Genomic DNA, 19,772 nt, shown 5'->3' with positions numbered 1-19,772 from the left:
ACGACTCTTGAATTCAATCCCTCTGCTAATGAACACTAATACACCATAGGCCTTCTTACAAGCTCTATCCACCTGAGTGGCAACTTTCAAAGATCTATGTACATAGACCCCAACATCCCTCTGTTCCTCCACCTGACTAAGAACCCTACCGTTAACCCTGTATTCCTGTTACTCTGTAGAGTAACTCGCCCAGACCCATGCATTACTCTATATTTACCCCTGACTAATGCACCTAATCTATACATCTGACCTCCATGGGCAATTTAGCATGGCAAATTCACCAAACCAGCCCATCTTTGGATTGTGAGAGGAAATCAGAGCACCCAGAGGAAGCCCATGCAAACATGGGGAGAATGTGCAAACTCCACTCAGGCACTCACCTGAGGGTGGAATCGAACCCAAGTCCCTGGCAATGTAAGCCAGAGTACTAACCACTGAGCCACCATGCCACTGTCAGATCTGTCAGGAACCATCATGTTGGTCTGTGTTGTACCAGACACTCAGAACAAAACATGGTAGGGAAAACAACAATAGATTAATAAATGTAGCTAATTTGAGATCTGCAAGTTAATCAAATGTCATTAGTTCTAAATGTCACAGCAAGAGTTAATGATAGTTTCCGTGGATTTTAGAATGTTCTGATCCCAGAAAACCTATAGATTTTGGAAGCTGGAATACAGAGGATCTATAACGTAACAGAATGATGGAACAGTGTTCTGATGGCCTGTTTCTGTTCATTTGCTCATAGAGAATGAGCTGAGTCAAAGAAGATGCTATTTGTATGGATGGCCAACAACTTGGTCCTGGGATTTTTAAAAGAGCTCTAAATGCATAGACAGCTGGTTAAGCAGAGGGGTTTAGCGAGGTACAGAATGGATTCTCAACATCATCAATAAGTTAAGAGTACATCATATTGTGCTTATGTGGATATGAAGTAAGCAATGACTACCTCCAAGAAGAAAGTCTACTGATCATGGCTTGATAGTTGACAAAATTGCCACTAAAATGTCCAATGAATGAATATAACATTTGTGCAAGTGTATATATTTTTTACCTACATACTGCTCAGTAACCTGTCATCCAAGCAATTCTGTTAGGTCTAACTCCCCTCAACATAATGTAGTACCCTCAGGTAGGTTAAATGGTCTGTTTCCATACTGTAGGGATTCTATGATGATTCTATGAAGCGTTTGTGACACAGCTAAATGGTTTACAGCAGCACGATCATCCGAAGCAAGCCACCTATCGAACAATGCAGACATATCGGATATTATCAAGTGATTATGCAAGTGCTCTGCACCAAGCATCATTTGGCTGGATGTGGCACTGGCAGGCTATGGCATTATGAGGAAAATGTTCCAACTCAAGCAAGTGACATTTTAATATTCTCCCAAATTTAAACTTTGGCACTCTCATAATAATATAGAAGAGACCAAGTTAGCAAATAAGAAAGAGATCCATTTCCATATGACCTGAGAAGATAGTGATCACTCAAAAACTTGAACATGTTCCATGTAATTCTGAGCTTCAAAGAATGCTGGAAATTAAAGAGACATTCCTTTGATTCTTATGAGCCTGTGTAATAGATGGCCTTTCATTTGATACATGCACAGACTGTTTTGACTTTATAATTATCATGGTGTAACATATCCCCATAGTCAGTACACATGTGGAATTGGGCAGAAGCCTTTTACCACTATATGCATTTGCAATTAAGGATTAATGTGTTTACAATGTCAGCATTCCATCCACTTAACTTAGATCTGTCTCTCATCTATGCAGTCCTTTTGCAGGTTGCTGGAAATGTCGGAGAACTTGAACCTTGTTCGAATGGCCATTGGGGATTTTATGGAGAGCTAGCACTTATTACTGCTTATTGCTGTTTTGGGCTTGTTTTAGATCAGCAATAAAGCAAATCTGCAACAGCATTTATTTCAATAAGATATCTCTCAGATCCTCAAAATTAGCTGTCGCTCAGGGTTAGTGGTGGTGTGCAGGGCAGTGGGGTGTTGGTTATGGGGGTTAAAGCTTTTTGTATAGTTGAAATAGAGTCTGTTTGATTTAATTCTTGATTGAAGATGATCTGCCAGTGCAGTTTCACCACTACTGATCAATATTGTAGGCTGGTGATATATTTTTGCCAGGCTGTAACTGTACATGACATCATTTCACTAGGCATTGCATGATTGTTGTAACCTGTTATGCAGGAGCACTTCAGCATACAGCTTAACTCAGATTCACATGTGTAGACCCTGAATTAGTCCAGCACACACTTATTTGGACTTCACAGAATAAAAGAATTGTTAAAGTGCAGAAGGAGACTGTTTAGTCTATCCTGTCTATGGTGCATGGAGTATTTTGAGTTTGCGTCAGTTTTCTGATTGTTTTCCCCCTAACCCTATATATTGGTTCTACTTAAGTAAGTATTTAATACTCTCTTGATTGTCTCAGTTGACTCTGTCTCCTCCACCCTTCTGGGCAATAAATGTCCACCCCCAAGCTACACACTGTATGAAATGTTTTTCCTCATCTTGCATTTATTCCTTTTCCAAAACACCTGAAAACTGTGTCAACTGCTTCTCCATACTGTTTCGAGCAGTAACAGTTTCTTCCAATTTTTCTTCATGATTTTGAAAGCTCCTATCAATTCTCCACTTAGCCACCTTCTCTCCACAGAAGATGATCCGAGATTCTCCAAAGTTCCCTCATAACTGAAGTTTCTCACTTGTGAACCCTTTCTCTTAACTATCATCTGCGCTCTCTCCAATGTGTTCACATCCTCCTAAAGTGTGGCATCCAGAACCAGACACAATTCTCCAGGAGAGGTCTAACTCGCATCCCATATTAAGTTCAGCATATCCTCCTGGCTCATGTTCTCTGTGCCCATTAATGAAATCTAGAATATTGTATGCTTTATTAAATATTTTTGCATCTGTCCTGCTGCCTTTAATGACTTACACAAATTTACACCCAGGTCTCATGGTTCCTGCATTGGCTGCAGAGTAATATGCTTTATTTTACACTTTCTCTCCATTCATTGTACCACCTCATGCTTCCCTATATGGACCGCATCATCCATATACTCCACCAACTTGTCAGTATCTTTTTGAAATTCTACAATGTCTTTCTCTCAGTTCATATTTCTCCTATGTTTATATCAACTGCACAATTTGAAAATTATCCCTTGCCCTATAAGATCTAGACAATGCATATGTATATCAGAAAAAAATCAGATTCCCAAAACCTGACCCCTGGGGAGCTCATTACAAATCTCCCAACAGCTCAAAACATACCATTAACCAGAGTTCTTTAACTCTGATTTCAGTAACCTAGCCAATTTTGTTTCCACATTGCTCGCATCCTTTTTCTTCCATGAACTATAGCTTCTTTATACGTCTGCTATGTGGCGCTGTATCATTGCCTTCGGAAGCCCATGTACATTGCATCAACAGCATTCCCTTCATCAGCCCTCTTTGTTATCTGTTCAAAAATCTTTATTCTCCCTCAGCAAATCCATGCTTGTTCTTTTAAATTAACCCATATTTTTCTGTTTGACTATTCATCCTATATGTTATAATTTGTTTCAAGAAGTTTCTCCACCACCAAAGTCAAGCTGGGTGATCTTTAGTTGCTGGATTCATCTTTTCAATAATTACATCAGTCCTCTGGCACTATCCTGAGTCTAGAGAAGAGTTAAAGATTATGGTTAACCTTTCTGCAATTTCCACTCTTGCTTACTTCAATAGCTTTGGATTCATCCCATCTAGACTTGAACTAAAAACAAATAGCGATGTAAATACTCAGTAAGTCTGGCACCATTTGTAGAGCTGGAAAGAATGGTAATATTTTCAGTCAGACATGATGCCTTCAGAATGGAAGGAGGGTACAAATGTGATGGATTCTATGTCATTGATAAGGAGGTTGTCAGGAAAGAAAAAAAGGGATAAGGAAGAGCAAGGGAGAGAATTGTTTCAGGTAATGTACTTTCATGACCTCTTGTTTCTCCAGTGACTGTATACCAAACACAAGCTGCAAGTTAGAAGTGTGTTGGAATGTTGTTCACTTGCCTGGATGAGTGCTGTGACTGCAACACTCAAGAAACTTGACATTTCCCAGGGCAAAGTAGCCCAATTGGTTAGCACCTAATCCATTACATTCAACATTTGTTTCCCTCACCATTGATGCAGTGTGGCGGTAGTGTTCACTACTACAAGATGCAGTGCAGCAACTAACCAAGGCTCTTCCTACAGCATCTTCCAAACTCTTGATCTCTGCCATCTAGAAGGACAAGGGCAGCAGATGCATGAGCACATCACCACTTGCTAGTCCTCCTCTCAGCCGCACACCTCAATTGCTCCAGTTTTATTACTGTTCTGTCAAAATCCTGGAACTCTCTTCATAAATGCACAGCAGGGGTAATGACACATTCTCGTTCCTGATGAAGTGCTCCGGCCTGAAACCTCGATTTTCCTGCTCCTTGGATGCTACCTGACCTGCTGTGCTTTTCCGACAACACACTGATCTCCAGCATTTGCAGACTGCACTGTCTCCTAATGACACAGCACGGACAACGACAGTTCAAGAAGGAAGCTCACCACTGCCTTCTCCAAGGCAACTATGGACAGGCAATGAATGCTGGCCTAGCCAGCAATGTCCACATCCATTGAATGAAATCTTAAAAAAAAATGTCCGGATACATTTGTCCAAAATCCCCCCTTTAGCAAAAGCCAAAAACATTGCATTCACTATCTATGCAATTACAAATCACTAAATATACTTGGTGATACAATACTGAGAATTCTTGTTCATAAAACTGTGATTGCTAGTTTGTTTTTGCTGTATCCATATACACTGCATTCATAACAAATTAATGTACATGTGCATTTTATCATTGTCATATTTTATATGATGATTCCTGAGGTGATGTTCTATCTCTGGGAAATATTCTTCCTGACCTGAGCACTGTTGCTGTGTTGGCTGTTGCTGACACATTGCTGTAAATGTGGAATGGTGGACCTCTGGGAATGACAACTGTTCTGTAGTCTTGTGTAATTGGTCCTATTTTCCTCATCAGCTGTCTATAGTGAAGGAGCAGCTTCTCTAGGTGTGCAGAGACATCTGCAGTTGTGATAATATGATTAGCTTTTCATGTCTACTATATGCGTTCAAGGTAATAATGGCTCTATCCAGGTCGCAAAGTGCAGTGTGAGCTGACTTTTGGCAAAATAGTTGAATGCTTACCTTCTGACTGGCCCTTCAAAGCTCAGCTGTAGCAATGACAGTGAAATTTGGCTTTCTGTTGTTTTCCTTTGATTTTATACCTCACTCTTGTTCCTACGTTTGGCTTTAGTTATATTTTTAGCTAGTGGAAGAGCAATTTGGTTGAGGCATATCATTTTGCTTGAGAATGTGTATTTCTCTACTTGTGTTTCTCCTTGCTAGGATTATATAACCCTTTCATTTGACTGGACATAGTATGGAGATGACAAAATTATGTTGAATTGCCAAATCATTTATGAAGCGGCTGAATTCTTCATTTGTGAATTGAGGTGCATCGTGGCTCACCATGGTGTCAGGAATGTTATATTGACTGAAGTGCATTTCCAGGCATTCCATCTCTAAATATCTTATGAGTCATTGATGTAGTTATGTGAGCATGATGCTTGTCTTTCAATTAAATACCTCAGCTGACATGATGACTTCCAGAGCAGGATGAGCTGTTGCTTCTTGTTGAATCTGGGAAATTTCACACTGTATCTTAGCATCCTAAATTATCCTCATATATAATGCTGCTGTGGACAACATGCCTGTTTCCTTTGTTTGTATGTCACTTTCAAATGGTATTTTTGCAAAAGGAACAGCATACTTTGCAGATACATTGGAGTAAATGATATGCTTTGAGAAAGGTGCTTGGAAATGGCTTCAGTAAGATTCGACTCTCACTTTGTCTCTCCCAAACAGATATTAATTTAAATGCTCACAAGCTAAGATATTAGCTAAGCACACGTTTTTTTCTCAATCTTTACATAACTTCATGTAATTGCTATTAACATCCGGGATGCAAATGCAACTAGTTCTCTTTGTTGCAAACAATACAACCATACAGCATAGAAATAGGCCCTTACACTAAAACTGGAACAATACAAAAAAAACATTAGAAATGGGCCCATTGGTCCATCATGTCTACGCTGACCTATAAATACCAAACCATACTAATTCCATTTATCAGCACTTGGCCTATAGCGTACTATGGCCTGGCATTTTAAATACTTATCTGGATGCTTCTTAAATGTTGCAAGATCTCCCTCCACTACCCTCTAAGGTAGCAAGTACCCTATTTCTGTTTTTTTTCTCAGATCTCTTCTCAACCACCTTCCCTTCACCTTAAACTTATGTTCTCTGATCTTAGACACACCCGTCATGGGGAAGAGATTATTGTGACGGACACTGATTATTCCTCTCATAATTTTGTATGCTTCAATTAAATGCCCCCTCAGTCTCCCCTGCTAAAAAGAAGACAAACCCAGCCTATTAAGTCTCTCCTCAGAACTGAGACCTTTCAATCCTGGGCAACATCCTGGTGAATCTCCTTTGCATCCTCTCCAGTGTAATCAAGTGCTTCCAACACTGTGGTGACCAGAAATGTGCACTGTGTGAAAACATCTTCTCCAAGTCCACTCTATCCAGACCTCTCAGTATTCTGTAAATTTCAATGTGATTCTCCACTCACCCATTTGAGTACAGACCCAAAGTCCCAAATCTGTGGTCTAACCAATGTTTTATAAAGTTGTAATAAAGCTGTCTTTGACTACACCCTGACTAATAAAGGGAAGCATCTTGTATGCCTTCTTCACTACCCTATCTACCTTCAGGGATCTATGAACTTGGACACCAATATTCCTTTGTTCCTCAGTCCAGAACCACTGAACATGATTCTGTTTGGATTTCCAGAAAGCCTTCAACATGGTACCAGTCAGGAAGCTCCTAAATAAGATGAGAGCCTATAATGTTAGAGGCAGTGTACTGGTATGGATAGAGGATTGGCTGACTGCCAGAAGGCAGAGAGTGAGGATAAAGGAGTCTTATTCAGATGGCAGTCATGACAAGTGAAGTTCTGTAGGATCATTATTGGGACTACAATTATTCATGTTATACATAAACAATCTGGATGAAAAAATTGAGGCCATTCTTGTTAGTTTGCAGAAGACACAAAGGTAGATGGAAGAACAGGTAGTTTTGGGGAAGTGGGGAGGCTGCAGAAGGGCTTGGACAGGTGAGGAGAATGGGCAAAGAATTAGCAGATGAAATAACTGTGGGAAAGTGAGGATATGCACTTTGCTCAGAAGAATAGAAGCATTGACTATTTTCTAAATGGGGAAAGGTTTTAGAAATCTGAAGAACAAAGGGATATAGGCGTTCTAGTTCAGGATTTTCTTATAGTTGAAATGCAAGTTCAGTTGGTAGTTAGGAAAGCAAATGCCATGTTAGCATTCAATTTGACAAGGTTAGAATACAAGACCAGGGATGTACTGCTGAGGCTCTAAAAGGCTCTGGTCAGACTGCATCTGGAATATTGTGAGCAGGTTTGGGCCCCATGACTAAAGATGAATGTGCTAACCTCTAGCAGAGGTTTGCAAGAATCATTATAAAGTTGAAGGCCTTGGTCATTTGAGGAGAAGTTGAGAATTTTGGGTCTGTACTCAATAGGAGTTCAGAAGGGTGAGTGGAGGATCTCATTGAAACTTGCAGAATACTGAGACACCTGGATAGAGTAGATGTGGAGAAGATGTTTTTGCAGGTAGGAGAGACTAGGACCCAAAGCTACAGCCTCAGACTGAAGTGATGACCCTTTAGAACTGAGATGAGGAAGAATTTGACAACTAATTGCCACAGAAGGCTGTGGCAGAGATAGATGGATAGGTTCTTGATTAGTAAGGGCATCAAAAGTTATAGGGAGAAAGTAGGAGAGTGGTACTGAGAAACATATCAGCCATGATTGAATGGCAGAGCAGACTCAGTGGGCCAAATAGCCTAATTCTGCTTCTATATCTAATGATCTTATAGTCTAACCATGGAAAATTGGTGCAACAAGTCTTCATTCAAATGTGACTGCTTTCAACATCAAAACAGTACTGAATTGAATAAGGCAAAGGATCCTATATGAACTGAGATTAATGGAACACAAAAGGAGAAGCCTTAGTAACTAGTGTATTACTGATACAGTTGGGGTTGTCATAACTGAACATCACTAATGAGGACTAACAAGCATTCTGGAACAGTGCAACAGTTTAGTTACCTTTGTTGTTATAACCCCGATTAATTATATTAAAATATCATTTTGTGATTTTGTGGTTTTCTAACATTTTTTCTGTGTAGCAGTAAATTGTGGTGATCCAGAAGAAATTTTGAATGGATATTATGAAGCAAATTATAATTGGGGAAGTAAAGTTATATATCATTGCAATGAAGGGTAAGTATTCTGTTTTGCAAATTGCTGAATTGTTTTGCTGAAGGATTATATTTTTGATGTGATTGTGTTTTGGGGGATTGTCACAGTGACTCCTTACGCTCTGATTCCAAATTTGTTTTAACAAGTGCTCACATAGTAAGAAGAATGTATTTTTTTGCAGACAGGATAATATATGTTGTGTTGTGAGTGAGGAAGGTGTCTGTGTAAAGCTTTGGTTCATTGGACATGTGATGGGGTGATTCAAAGGTTACATGAAACAGCTACCCAGTAAATTTCAGATTTATTATTCATGCTGCTGCAACGGCATTGACAGATGTTGTCTCCCTCTTCAGGTTCTTCCAAATCTACCACTTACATTTCCTGTGTAGTGACTCAGCTTCCTTTAACTGTACTTGCATCATATTAGCATTACAATGGACATCTTCTAAAGTCCAAGCAATAGAAACAGCACCAGATCTTGCCATAAAATGGAATCAGTGGGCAAAATATTGATCAAATCAGAGTGTAGAAAGCTGATGTTACCCCACATCACCTCTTTTAAGAATGCCTTCATCACATTGTCCCACTGAAGTATTTAAGGGTCAGATGATGAACCACAGGTGCAAGGAGCCTGGGGTCAGATGTCCCACCTGTAAGAGCTTCTGGCCAAACAAACACCCATAAGCCCTTCTGTACTTGATTCACCTGAGCCCTCTGATCCAGGAAGGAACAACTCATAGGTGAGAGACACCATGAAGGTGGCATGCAGGATGAAGATTGCAAGGATGAAAGGTTGTGGGCAAGGGCCTTGGCAACAAGATAGTTGTTGGAGAGTTTTCCCTTCCTGATGTTTGGGTTATTCAGTCAGATACTGAGAGCTCTGGAAGCTAGCAAGAAAACACCAGAGTTAGCATTCCTGCATGCCACTGGGTCAGTAATTATTTATATAGCATTTTACTTATTTAAATTAATTAGTGGTTTAATTTCCTGATCAGTATGCCATAGTAATTCTATTGTAACATTTTAACTTATTTTTCTCACAGTAGTAATTCCTCTTGATTTTCTACAATTGTTTGATTTACTTTTCTAGGTACAAACTGATTGGTAATGACAGCCACTGGTTGGAGTGGTGAGGTCCCAACATGTAAAAGTAAGTTTAGCATTCTAGATTTTGTAAAATGACTGACTGGATTTTCTTCACTTTTAATCATAAAGCATTGCAAGAGATGAAGTGTTGACTGAACTATTCAGAATATCTACAGTGTTTTGATGGCTGTCAGAAAATATTCAGAGTGAGAAGATAATTCTTGTTCAGTATTTCTCTTCAAATTTCTCTATTTAGAAAGTGAAGTTTGGAATAAGAAATGACCAATTTCTTCCAATCGTCCACAGATTTGTCTTTCTTTTATTTAACTTCTCTGACCACTGAAGACAAAAGTTCAGATTAGATACAGCAGGATGGAGACTTGGGCAGAGAAATCATAGGTGGAGTTTAATCTGGGCAAACTCAAGTTGATACATTTCAGAAGATCTAATGCAGGAGGGAATTTTATAGTGAATGGCAGAACTCTTTAGTTGCGTCAACATACTGATGGATCTAGGCATATAGCTTCGTAGTTCCCTGAAAGTGGCAACATAAGTGGATAGGGTGGTCAAGAAGGCATATAGATTGCTTGCTTTCATTGTTTGGGCTTAAGAGTATAAAAATTGGCAAGTCAAGTTGAAGCTGTATAGAACTTCAGTTAGGCCACATTTGGAATAATGTGTACCATTCTGGTCACCATTCTACCAGAAGGATGTGGAAGCTTTGGAGAGGATACAGAAACAGTTTACCAGGATGTTCCCTGATTTGGAAAGTGAGGGGAGATTGAATAAACTTGATTTGTTTTCATTTGAGCCTCAAAGAAAGAGGGCAACCTGACAGACTTTTACAAAATTATGAGAGACATGGATGGAATAGATAGTCAGACTCATTTTTTTTATTCCCAGCATAGAAATGCCATTAACTAGGGGGCGTAGGTTTATTATAAAAGGAGGAAAGTTTAAAGGAGATGTGAGATGCAAGTTTCATTACAATATCCACATAATGATTTGCATTTATTTTCATGTTCTCTTAGTCTTATGTGACCTCTCATCTTTTTTAAATCAACTTTTAATGTTTTATTTGGTAAGTAAAGCTCTCGCATTTTGGGTATACACTGGCCCTGCACAATACTAAATAGGTGAACAGGGCGAAGGGGGTACTGCAGATACTGGAGATTAGTGTCAAGATTAGAGTGGTGCTAGAAAATCACAGCACGTCAGGCAGCACTCGAGGAGCAGGAAAATCAGTGTTTCAGGCAAAAGCCCTTCATTGGGCATCCTGAGTGGATTCCTAATGAAGGGCTTTCATCAGGAATAAATGTGTGAACATCTCCTGTAGCACTGAGAGGGTGATAAGTGCCTGGAATGCATTGCCAGAATAGTGTTGGAGGTAGGTACAGTAATAATGTTTAAGAGGCATCTTGACAGATACGTTTATAGGCAGGTAATAGAGAGATAGGGACCATCTTGAGGCAAAAGATTGTTAGTTTAGAAAGGCATCGTGTCAGCACAGTATTGGTGGACCAACTGTCCTCTTCTTGTCCTGTACTGTTCTTTGATACCTGCCCTCACATTTCTAAGATGTCTTTGGTCTTTTGTTTTCTGTAAAAACTCTGACACTCTGAGAGATCATCAATTGAGCAAGCTCAGTGCAATAATGGATCAAATGAACTACTTCTGCATCTATTTTTGAGCTTTCATTTTAATTTTTTCCTTCTGGACTTGCCACATTTTAAACCAGATATTTGTCCAGCTCTTATTTGAGAAAATTAAACAAAATGTGTAATAATAGTTCTAGTGAGAATCTTGTTCACACTGATATCTGCAGGCTAAAGATTCTTTAAAGAATTTATTCTGTGATGCTCTGCACTGGGAAAGCATTCTTGCCAAGAAAACCCAGAAAACAGCAGAACTGAGAGGACAAATGTTTTCCAATTAGGAGTGCTACAAACCTTGCCATTGCCAATCTCCATGTACTTTGACTGTTGTGGTCTTTTTAATGTCACGATAATCATCCTGATTGTAAGACATATTATTTCCAATCCTGTTTGTGGACTGAATTTGGCCCTTTCTCACCCATAGCCTGCTCAGTTTGGGTTCTCCCAGAATAAAACCAATCCAGGGCTCATCCAAATTTCAATCCAGATAAGTTTGCAGAACTATGTAATAAATTGTTCCTAGCTTATGTTGGCAGTAATAGGTTTCTGTAAGAGTTAGAATCTTCGAGTAAAAAGTGAGGTCTGCAGATGCTGGAGATCAGAACTGAAAATGTGTTGCTGGTTAAAGCACAGCAGGTTAGGCAGCATCCAAGGAACAGGAAATTCGACGTTTCGGGCCAGAGCCCTTCATCAGGAGTGAGGAGAGGGTGCCAAGCAGGCTAAGATAAAAGGTAGGGAGGAGGGACTTGGGGGAGGGGCGATGGAGATGTGATAGGTGGAAGGAGGTCAAGGTGAGGGTGATAGGCCGGAGTGGGGTGGGGCGGAGAGGTCAGGAAGACGATTGCAGGTTAGGAGGGCGGTGCTGAGTTCAAGGGAATTGACTGAGACAAGGTGGGGGGAGGGGAAATGAGGAAACTGGAGAAATCTGAGTTCATCCCTTGTGGTTGGAGGGTTCCCAGGCGGAAGATGAGGCGCTCTTCCTCCAACCATCGTGATGTTATGTTCTGGCGATGGAGGAGTCCAAGGACCTGCATGTCCTCGGTGGAGTGGGAGGGAGAGTTAAAGTGTTGAGCCACGGGGTGGTTGGGTTGGTTGGTCTGGGCGTCCCAGAGGTGTTCCCTGAAGCGTTCTGCAAGTAGGCGGCCCGTCTCCCCAATATAGAGGAGGCCACATTGGGTGCAGCGGATGCAATAGATGATGTGTGTGGAGGTGCAGGTGAATTTGTGGCGGATATGGAAGGATCCCTTGGGGCCTTGGAGAGAAGTAAGGGAGGAGGTGTGGGCGCAAGTTTTGCATTTCCTGCGGTTGCAGGGGAAGGTGCCGGGAGTGGAGGTTGGGTTGGTGGGGGGTGTGGACCTGATGAGGGAGTCACGAAGGGAGTGGTCTTTGCGGAACGCTGATAGGGGATGGGAGGGAAATATATCCCTGGTGGTGGGCTCCGTTTAGAGTTGGCGGAAATGACGGCGGATGATGCGCTGTATACGGAGGTTGGTGGGGTGGTAGGTGAGAACCAGTGGGGTTCTGTCTTGGTGGCGGTTGGAGGGGCGGGGCTCAAGGGCGGAGGAGCAGGAAGTGGAGGAGATGCGGTGGAGGGCATCGTTGATCACGTCTGGGGGGAGTCTGCGGTTCTTGAAGAAGGAGGCCATCTGGGCTGTACGGTATTGGAACTGGTCCTCCTGGGAGCAGATGCGGCGGAGACGAAGAAATTGGGAATATGGGATGGAGTTTTTACAGGGGGCAGGGTGGGAGGAGGTGTAGTCTAGGTAGCTGTGGGAGTCAGTCGCTTTATAGTAGATGTCTGTGTTGAGTCGGTGAACCAGCAACACATTTTCAGTTCTGTACGAGTTACAAAGGTAAACAGTTAGGACACTATTAGGTAGACCAGATCCAATTTTTAAATTTTTTCTTGGAACGTGAACATTCCGAGTACGGAATTGTAGCTATATTGTCGCAATCAGGTGTTTAGTGTTGCCATATTCTCGGATGCATCAAAGGTTGACCTTTGATTTGAAAGTGGAGCTGGGGTGGAAAGACGTAAGAAGAAAATGCACTGTGATGTCAGGGAGTGGGTCCATGGAGTGTTCTGACTGCAAATTATTGTTGCTTCCCTCCATGTCTTCCACCTCCAAACCAATTAAATTTTTTTTAGATGGAAATAAAATTAAGGGTGGGCTCATTTCTTAATGCCATTAGATTTAAATGTTGTTTCCTTGTTAACTTTAATTTTAGATTTCTTTTTCTTTAAGCTTGATAGCCTTCAATGGTGTCTTTAATTCTTTTGGCAAATATTTTGACTTTGTCTTTCTTCTTTCTCTTTATGCCACTCCCAGTCGACTTGATTTCCATTATGATTTGCATTTAATTTTATGTTCTCTTAGTTTTATGTGACCTCTCATCTTTTTTAAATCAACTTTTAAAGTTTCATTTGGTAAGTAAAGCTTTTTGGGTATATACTGGCCCTGCACTATAGTAAATGTGTGAACACCTCACACTGTTCATCTGCAGTTAGTGCCTAGTCTGCTGTCTTTGGTCTCTAACTAATTGTGTAAAAGTTTGCCTCAGCAAAATTTTCATAACTGTACCATTGAAATTAATAATACTGCAACAAGGCAACATTTGTTCAAGTCTAGCCTGTGCCCCTTTGTTGATTGCCAGACAACTATTGCTCCAGCAAACTATCTTGAATGCACTCAAAAAAAATTCTCCACCTCTCTGACTTGATCTATCCCATATAAAATATCCATTAAGACAATTTTGTTTTTGCTGCAATGTTCTCTGGTGCCTCAACACCAGCTCCATAGCCAAGAAAGCCAAACAGCTACTTTCTGTGCAGGTTGAGGAAAACCCATTTCTCTGCACCCCGCCACCCCCCCACCCCATCCTCACCACATTCCACCGAGGGTTCATTGAGAGTACCCTGAGCCACAGCATCACTGCCCGGTTCAGGAATTGCACCATCTTGGATAATAAGATCCTACAACGGAAAGTGAGGACAGCTAAGATCATCGGGGTCTCTCTGCCCTCCATTACAGGCATTTACACCACATGCTGCATCTGCAAAGCTAACAGCATTGTGCATGACCCCACACATCATTCAAATTCTTCTCCCTTCTGCCATCTGACAGAAGATACTGGAACATTCGGTCTTTTACAGCCAGACTGTGCAATAATTTCTTCCCTCAAGCCATCAGGCTCCTTAACAGCGTATAATCACACTCTATTCCATTTGCAATTTTCAGACGACTTTTTGAATTATTGCTAAAATAATATTTTATTAATGATCATTCATTGTTACATTGTAAATTGTCTACCACTATGCCTATTGCCTTGTCAGGATTCACTGTGCTGCCTTGCATCCTTTGCACTTTTCTATGCACTTTATGCTGCCTTGTGTATGACTGTACTCTCATGTAGTCTGTGTTCATATAACACCTTGGTCCTGGAGGAACACTGTCTTGTTTTTATTGTGCCAGCTGTATATGTTAGAAATGACAAATAAAGCTGCTCTACTCTACTATGAATTAATTCTACAATCAACCTGTTCACTCTTGATATCAAAGCAGTTGAGAAAGTTCCAATTTGAGTATAAGTTCTCAACTGCAACCATTAGACTCTATACTGATTACTTACTGCTAATGGAAAACTGTGTTTCAAACATTTGCTTGAAAACTTCAATGAGGTAGATTAGTGCAGTCAGTTGATAACGTTTTTATCATTGGCTACAATTTTGTTATTAAGCTTAGGAGATAAAAAGAGACAGCAGTAGCATGAAGGGTGGACACTAACATGCTACTGTAAATGGCTGGTTTTTATACAGAATATAGGGGTATGGTTACAGTGAGTTCCCTCAAGTTCAGCACACAATGTTGTTTTGATATACATTAATGGCATTTGGAACTTTTAAACTTGCTGATCGCATACAACTTGGAATTGTTGGAAACAGTGAGGATGATAGTGATAGATACGAAGAGGACATAAAGAGTTCCATAGACCATATGGTTACATGGTGGAAATGTGAAGTTATGTATTTTGGCAGGAAAAAATATAGAAGCAATACATGTTAAATGACACCAATCTGTGTTTGGGCACAAATCTTTGAAGATTGTAATGCCCATTAATAATGACAGCAATCAATAATGTATATGGGATTCTGGATGTTATAAATAGTACAATGTATAAATACTTTAGAATATACAATGCAAAGATGAGGAAAAACATGTTGAACACTAATTCAACTCTCTCTGGAGATTATGTCCATTTTATTTTTGGTGATCACCCTTTAGGAACAAGAAGGCTGCTGAGAAGTGCAGAAGATATTTGTTAGAATAGTTTTAGAATGAAAGATTGCATTTACTTGGACTAAAGGCAGCATGCTGGCTCTGTGGTTAGCATTGCTGCCTCACAGCACCAGGCCGGGTTGGATAGAAGCCTCGGGTAACTGTCTACTTGGAGTTTGCACGTTCTCCCCGTGTCGGTGTGGGTTTCCTCCGGGTGCTCCGGTTTCTTCCCACAATCTAAAAATGGGCAGTTCAGGTGAATTGGCCATGTTAAATTGCCCATAGTGTCAGGGGCAAATGCAAGGTAGGGGAATGGGTCTGGATGGGTTATTCTTTGGAGGGCTGGTGTGGATTTGTTGGGCCAATGGGCCTGTTTCCATACTGTAGGGAATCTAATCTAAATAATTTGGGATCCAGGGCAGAAAAGGCTGAAAGAGATTTGCTAAAGGTATTTCAATTCTAGAGATTGGATGATTGAAGGTTGATAGAACACATTACAGGTGATTGGCCAAAGAATCAAAGGTGAGACAGTACTTAGGAATTACACATGCCTCTACAAGGCTTTATTGTGTATTGTAATCATTTCTGGGGGAAATTATGGAGCTGTATTGCTTTAGTTTTGTTTAGAAAATAATTCAATTTTTTAATTCATTCACAGGATGTGGGCATCTCTGGCTAGGCCAGCATTTATTGCCCAGAGGGCAATTAATCCAACCACATTACTGTGGGTGTGGAGTCACATCTAGGCCAGTGGAGGTAAAGATGGCATTCATGGTCATCATTAGAGTCTTAATTCAAGATTTTGATTAAATTCAAAATCCACCATCTGTTAAGGCAGGACTTGAATCCATGTCCCCAAAACATTACATGGGTCTCTGGGCTAACAATCCAGTGGTAATGCCTGTACCAGTAGACCATCATCTCCCTATAATGTCTTGGTAATGCTGGAGACTTATTCCCAGCAAAACTAGAAGTTTAATTCTTCATCCTCCACCTTTAAAATAAATGAATAGAAAAATCACAACAGTGGCTATTTTCAGCTTGAGCACTCCTGGTATGAGCCAGCAGCATAGGAGTGGTAACTGTAAATAAGTGTTGCAGCCATGTATAGAGTTAGTTCAATATGAAGTAAGAGATTGTTACAGGTAGACTTTCTTTATTATTAAATCGTCAAGTAATTCATGATTTTAAATTTTCAGACTGCAATAAATACTGAAAATGCAAAGGCATATTATTCACTTGGAAAGTTTGTTAGTGGCAAAATCCATGTTTGCGTACTTGAACTGCAACTGCAAGTAATAAGTTTTAATTCTTTTCGCAGAATTTCCTCCAATCAACATTTTAAAAGAAATGATTGCAGTGGCCCGTCAAGTCGGCATCAAGGAAGAAAATATGATCGAGGCCAAATACCAGCTGCTTGATAGTGAACGTGAAATTCTCAAGTTGAAGGAAAACCTTCTTAAAAAGATGGAGCAGTATGTGGATGAAAATAATCTGTAAACTTCCTGAAACATTAATCAATATCATACCTGTTTCAGTTACTAATCCCATGTTGTATATCAAAACCATAATCACATTAAACAACTCAAATTATAAGTTTGTGAATTTAACCTGTTCTAGTTAATTATAATATTAGAATTTGTTATTTGAAATATTTGCATTTTTCTATATGGCCTACGTGGAATAGTCAGTGTGGATTTAACAGAAATGAGGAATGCACATCAAGAGTGTTTTGCTTTTCCATAAATAAAATTTTGTATATGTTTGTAATGCTTCAATTTCATTTCAGAAAAGTTGATCTTTTGAAAATTGTTACTCCCTTTGGCTTTAATTCACTGACAGTGGCTGCAATACAGTGGAAGACAAATTTGCAATCTGCATTTAGGCTTATGCCAAGCTGCTCGAACAAAGCCTGACGAAAACAAAGGCAATTTAGTAATGAGAGTTGGTAAAGTTTTGATGTAAACAAGCCTAACAAACATGCAGAATGTCTAACCAGGTGGATGGCTATAATAGAACAAGAGTTGCAAAGAGGTATTAGCTTGAAAGTAACTACTCAAAAACCCTTTAATCTTTGGATGGCTGCTTGAAGACTGGAACATAAAAACCTTTTTTAAAAAATGCAAAAAATGGACTAAATTTTGCTTCACCCTAAAAAAAAATTGAGGTGAGGATCAGGACAGATTTGCATCTTCACTGCTTGTATGGAAATTTGGTGAAATGGATTATATACAAATAAGAACTTGCCCAATTTTCATTTATTTGGAATCAATGGAGTTCCTGAAAATGCGGATGGCTGGCTCTATCAGATAACTTTCCAGGCAGCAAAGTCACAAGTCTATCACAGTTCAAAATAAAACATTAAAATGTCATTCTCACTTTCTGAAATGATGATGATATCCCTGCCAGGCTTTATGATTTGTGTGTGCTCAAATGACTCAGGCCAATCTTGAAACCACACATTTGGGCAGAGGACATGTGTTGCAGTTAGTTGGAAAGAATAATGCCACACATATATAGTTTGTTATAATGTCAATTCTCCCCCTTTTCAATTAGCTCTTCAGAATATCCTTAAAGCATTTTATCTATGTTCACAAGATTTGGTGTCTTCATTAAGTTGTAAAGAGACTATCTGACAAAGTTCTGTATTTTGCATAAATACTTTTGGTGTTTAGAAAACTTCATATCCAGTTGTGTTTTTGCATTTACTTTCGCTTCATTTCTGCTTTGGAGATGCCGGTATTGGACTGGGGTGTACAAAGTTAAAAATCACACAACACCAGGCTATAGTCGAACAGGTTTAATTGGAAGCACGCTAGCTTTCGGAGCGACGCTCCTTCATCAGGTGACAATCACCTGATGAAGGAGCGTCGTTCTGAAAGCTAGTGTGCTTCCAATTAAACCTGTTGGACTATAACCTGGTGTTGTGTGATTTTAAACTTCATTTCTGCTACATGTCACTGCCTAATTACAGGCATTAACCACATGATGGCACTGTTGTATCTGTTCCTGACAAAACATTGAAACAATTTCACTGCCTAGTTACAGCAACTGAAATCTCTTTTCGATGTGATATGGAAAATAGATTTTGTTTTAAAAAATCATGTTACAGTAAAGTTATTAAATTCACCCATTGCTTTTGATTTTCCAAACTACAATCTTTGTCACCATCCAGACTTGGATTTGATACTTGTACCTATTCTTGGATCTGTTAAACCTCTGGGATGTTTAAATGCAATAGTCATTGTTAACTCTGGGTCTAATTCAATAATTGTTAGTTAGAAATCATGGCCCTACACATCCCAGTGATGTGGCAGATCAAAATAAGTCCTTTAATGTTGGATTACAGCTATTCCTAGTTTATTTTCTGGATTGAAAGGGATGAACATTATTAGAGTTTTTGTTTCTAATCTTTACAACCATGGTTATAACAACTGACTGAGGACAAGGGAATGTGAATATTTAGTGGGGCACTTTTGGTAAGGGAAGATAAAATGTAGCTCATTCTTTCACCAAACCCATCATGGAGCAGACGATTAGAGATCGGGTGCCAGTGCATGGAACAGCCAGTGGGGTGGGGTTGGGTGGTGGTTTTCTGGGTGGGGCGGGGGTGGGGGGGGGGTGTTGGAGAGGGGGAGGTGGTTTAACAGTATATTCCAGTGTGCCAAAGTATCTTTCTACAATGTGCTCTGCCCAACTGGCAAAAGCAAAGGGGATATATGGTCAATCCTGAAGAGCTGGGAAAGCAACAGCAGCCTTTTTAGGAAGAAGATGAAAGCGTTGAGTAAGCAAAACATCACATTCAGCATGACAGAGTGGTGTAGAATTCGATGCAGCAAGCCATTTCTTATAGTTGCATCTACTTTAACAGTTGATCAGATAGGTGATGCCATAGAAGCAATATATGATTGTGAGATTCTATTTCCAATGAAATATCACCTGCTCTACCTATGGTCATTCAGAAGCCTTTCTTTTTGGTTTTCCTCCCACCCACTGGAGGAACATCTACTGTGAAGGTCTATTCTGGTCTGGCAACATTTCACCGAGTGTAAACCAGGTTTTAAATATGATGCCAGTGATAAATCCCAGAAGTCCTAAAGTCAGTGTTCAGTTTATCATGTATATACTAAACTTATTGCCAATCTCATGTCTAAAACAGACCATAATCACTAAATCCTGAAGAAGGGCTCATGCCCGAAACGTCGATTCTCCTGCTCCTTAGATGCTGCCTGACCTGCTGCGCTTTTCCAGCAACACATTTTCAGCTCTGATCTCCAGCATCTCCTACATAATCACTAAACCCCT

At 40.1% G+C, this 19,772-nt stretch overlaps 1 protein-coding gene across 4 annotated transcripts in view; it reads left to right on the top strand.

The window, feature by feature from the left end:
* LOC132828384 (C4b-binding protein beta chain-like) overlaps positions 1–17,232 on the top strand; it is a 42,618-nt gene extending 25,386 nt beyond the window's left edge. For 2 of the 4 annotated variants that reach the window (XM_060845443.1, XM_060845444.1), the window contains 3 exons: positions 8,377–8,470; positions 9,540–9,599; positions 16,789–17,232. In XM_060845443.1, the coding sequence (XP_060701426.1) occupies positions 8,377–8,470; positions 9,540–9,582 (137 nt within the window). In that variant the 3' untranslated portion in view covers positions 9,583–9,599; positions 16,789–17,232. Of the gene's footprint in view, positions 1–8,376; positions 8,471–9,539; positions 9,600–16,788 lie in introns of those variants that run through there. The other 2 variants (XM_060845445.1, XM_060845446.1) reach the window with 2 other exon arrangements.
* Positions 17,233–19,772: the final 2,540 nt, after the last annotated feature.

The sequence above is a fragment of the Hemiscyllium ocellatum genome, chromosome 26 (genome assembly GCF_020745735.1).
Source record: "Hemiscyllium ocellatum isolate sHemOce1 chromosome 26, sHemOce1.pat.X.cur, whole genome shotgun sequence".
Taxonomy (NCBI): Eukaryota; Metazoa; Chordata; class Chondrichthyes; order Orectolobiformes; family Hemiscylliidae; genus Hemiscyllium; species Hemiscyllium ocellatum.
This window is presented reverse-complemented; position numbering and strand designations above follow the sequence as displayed.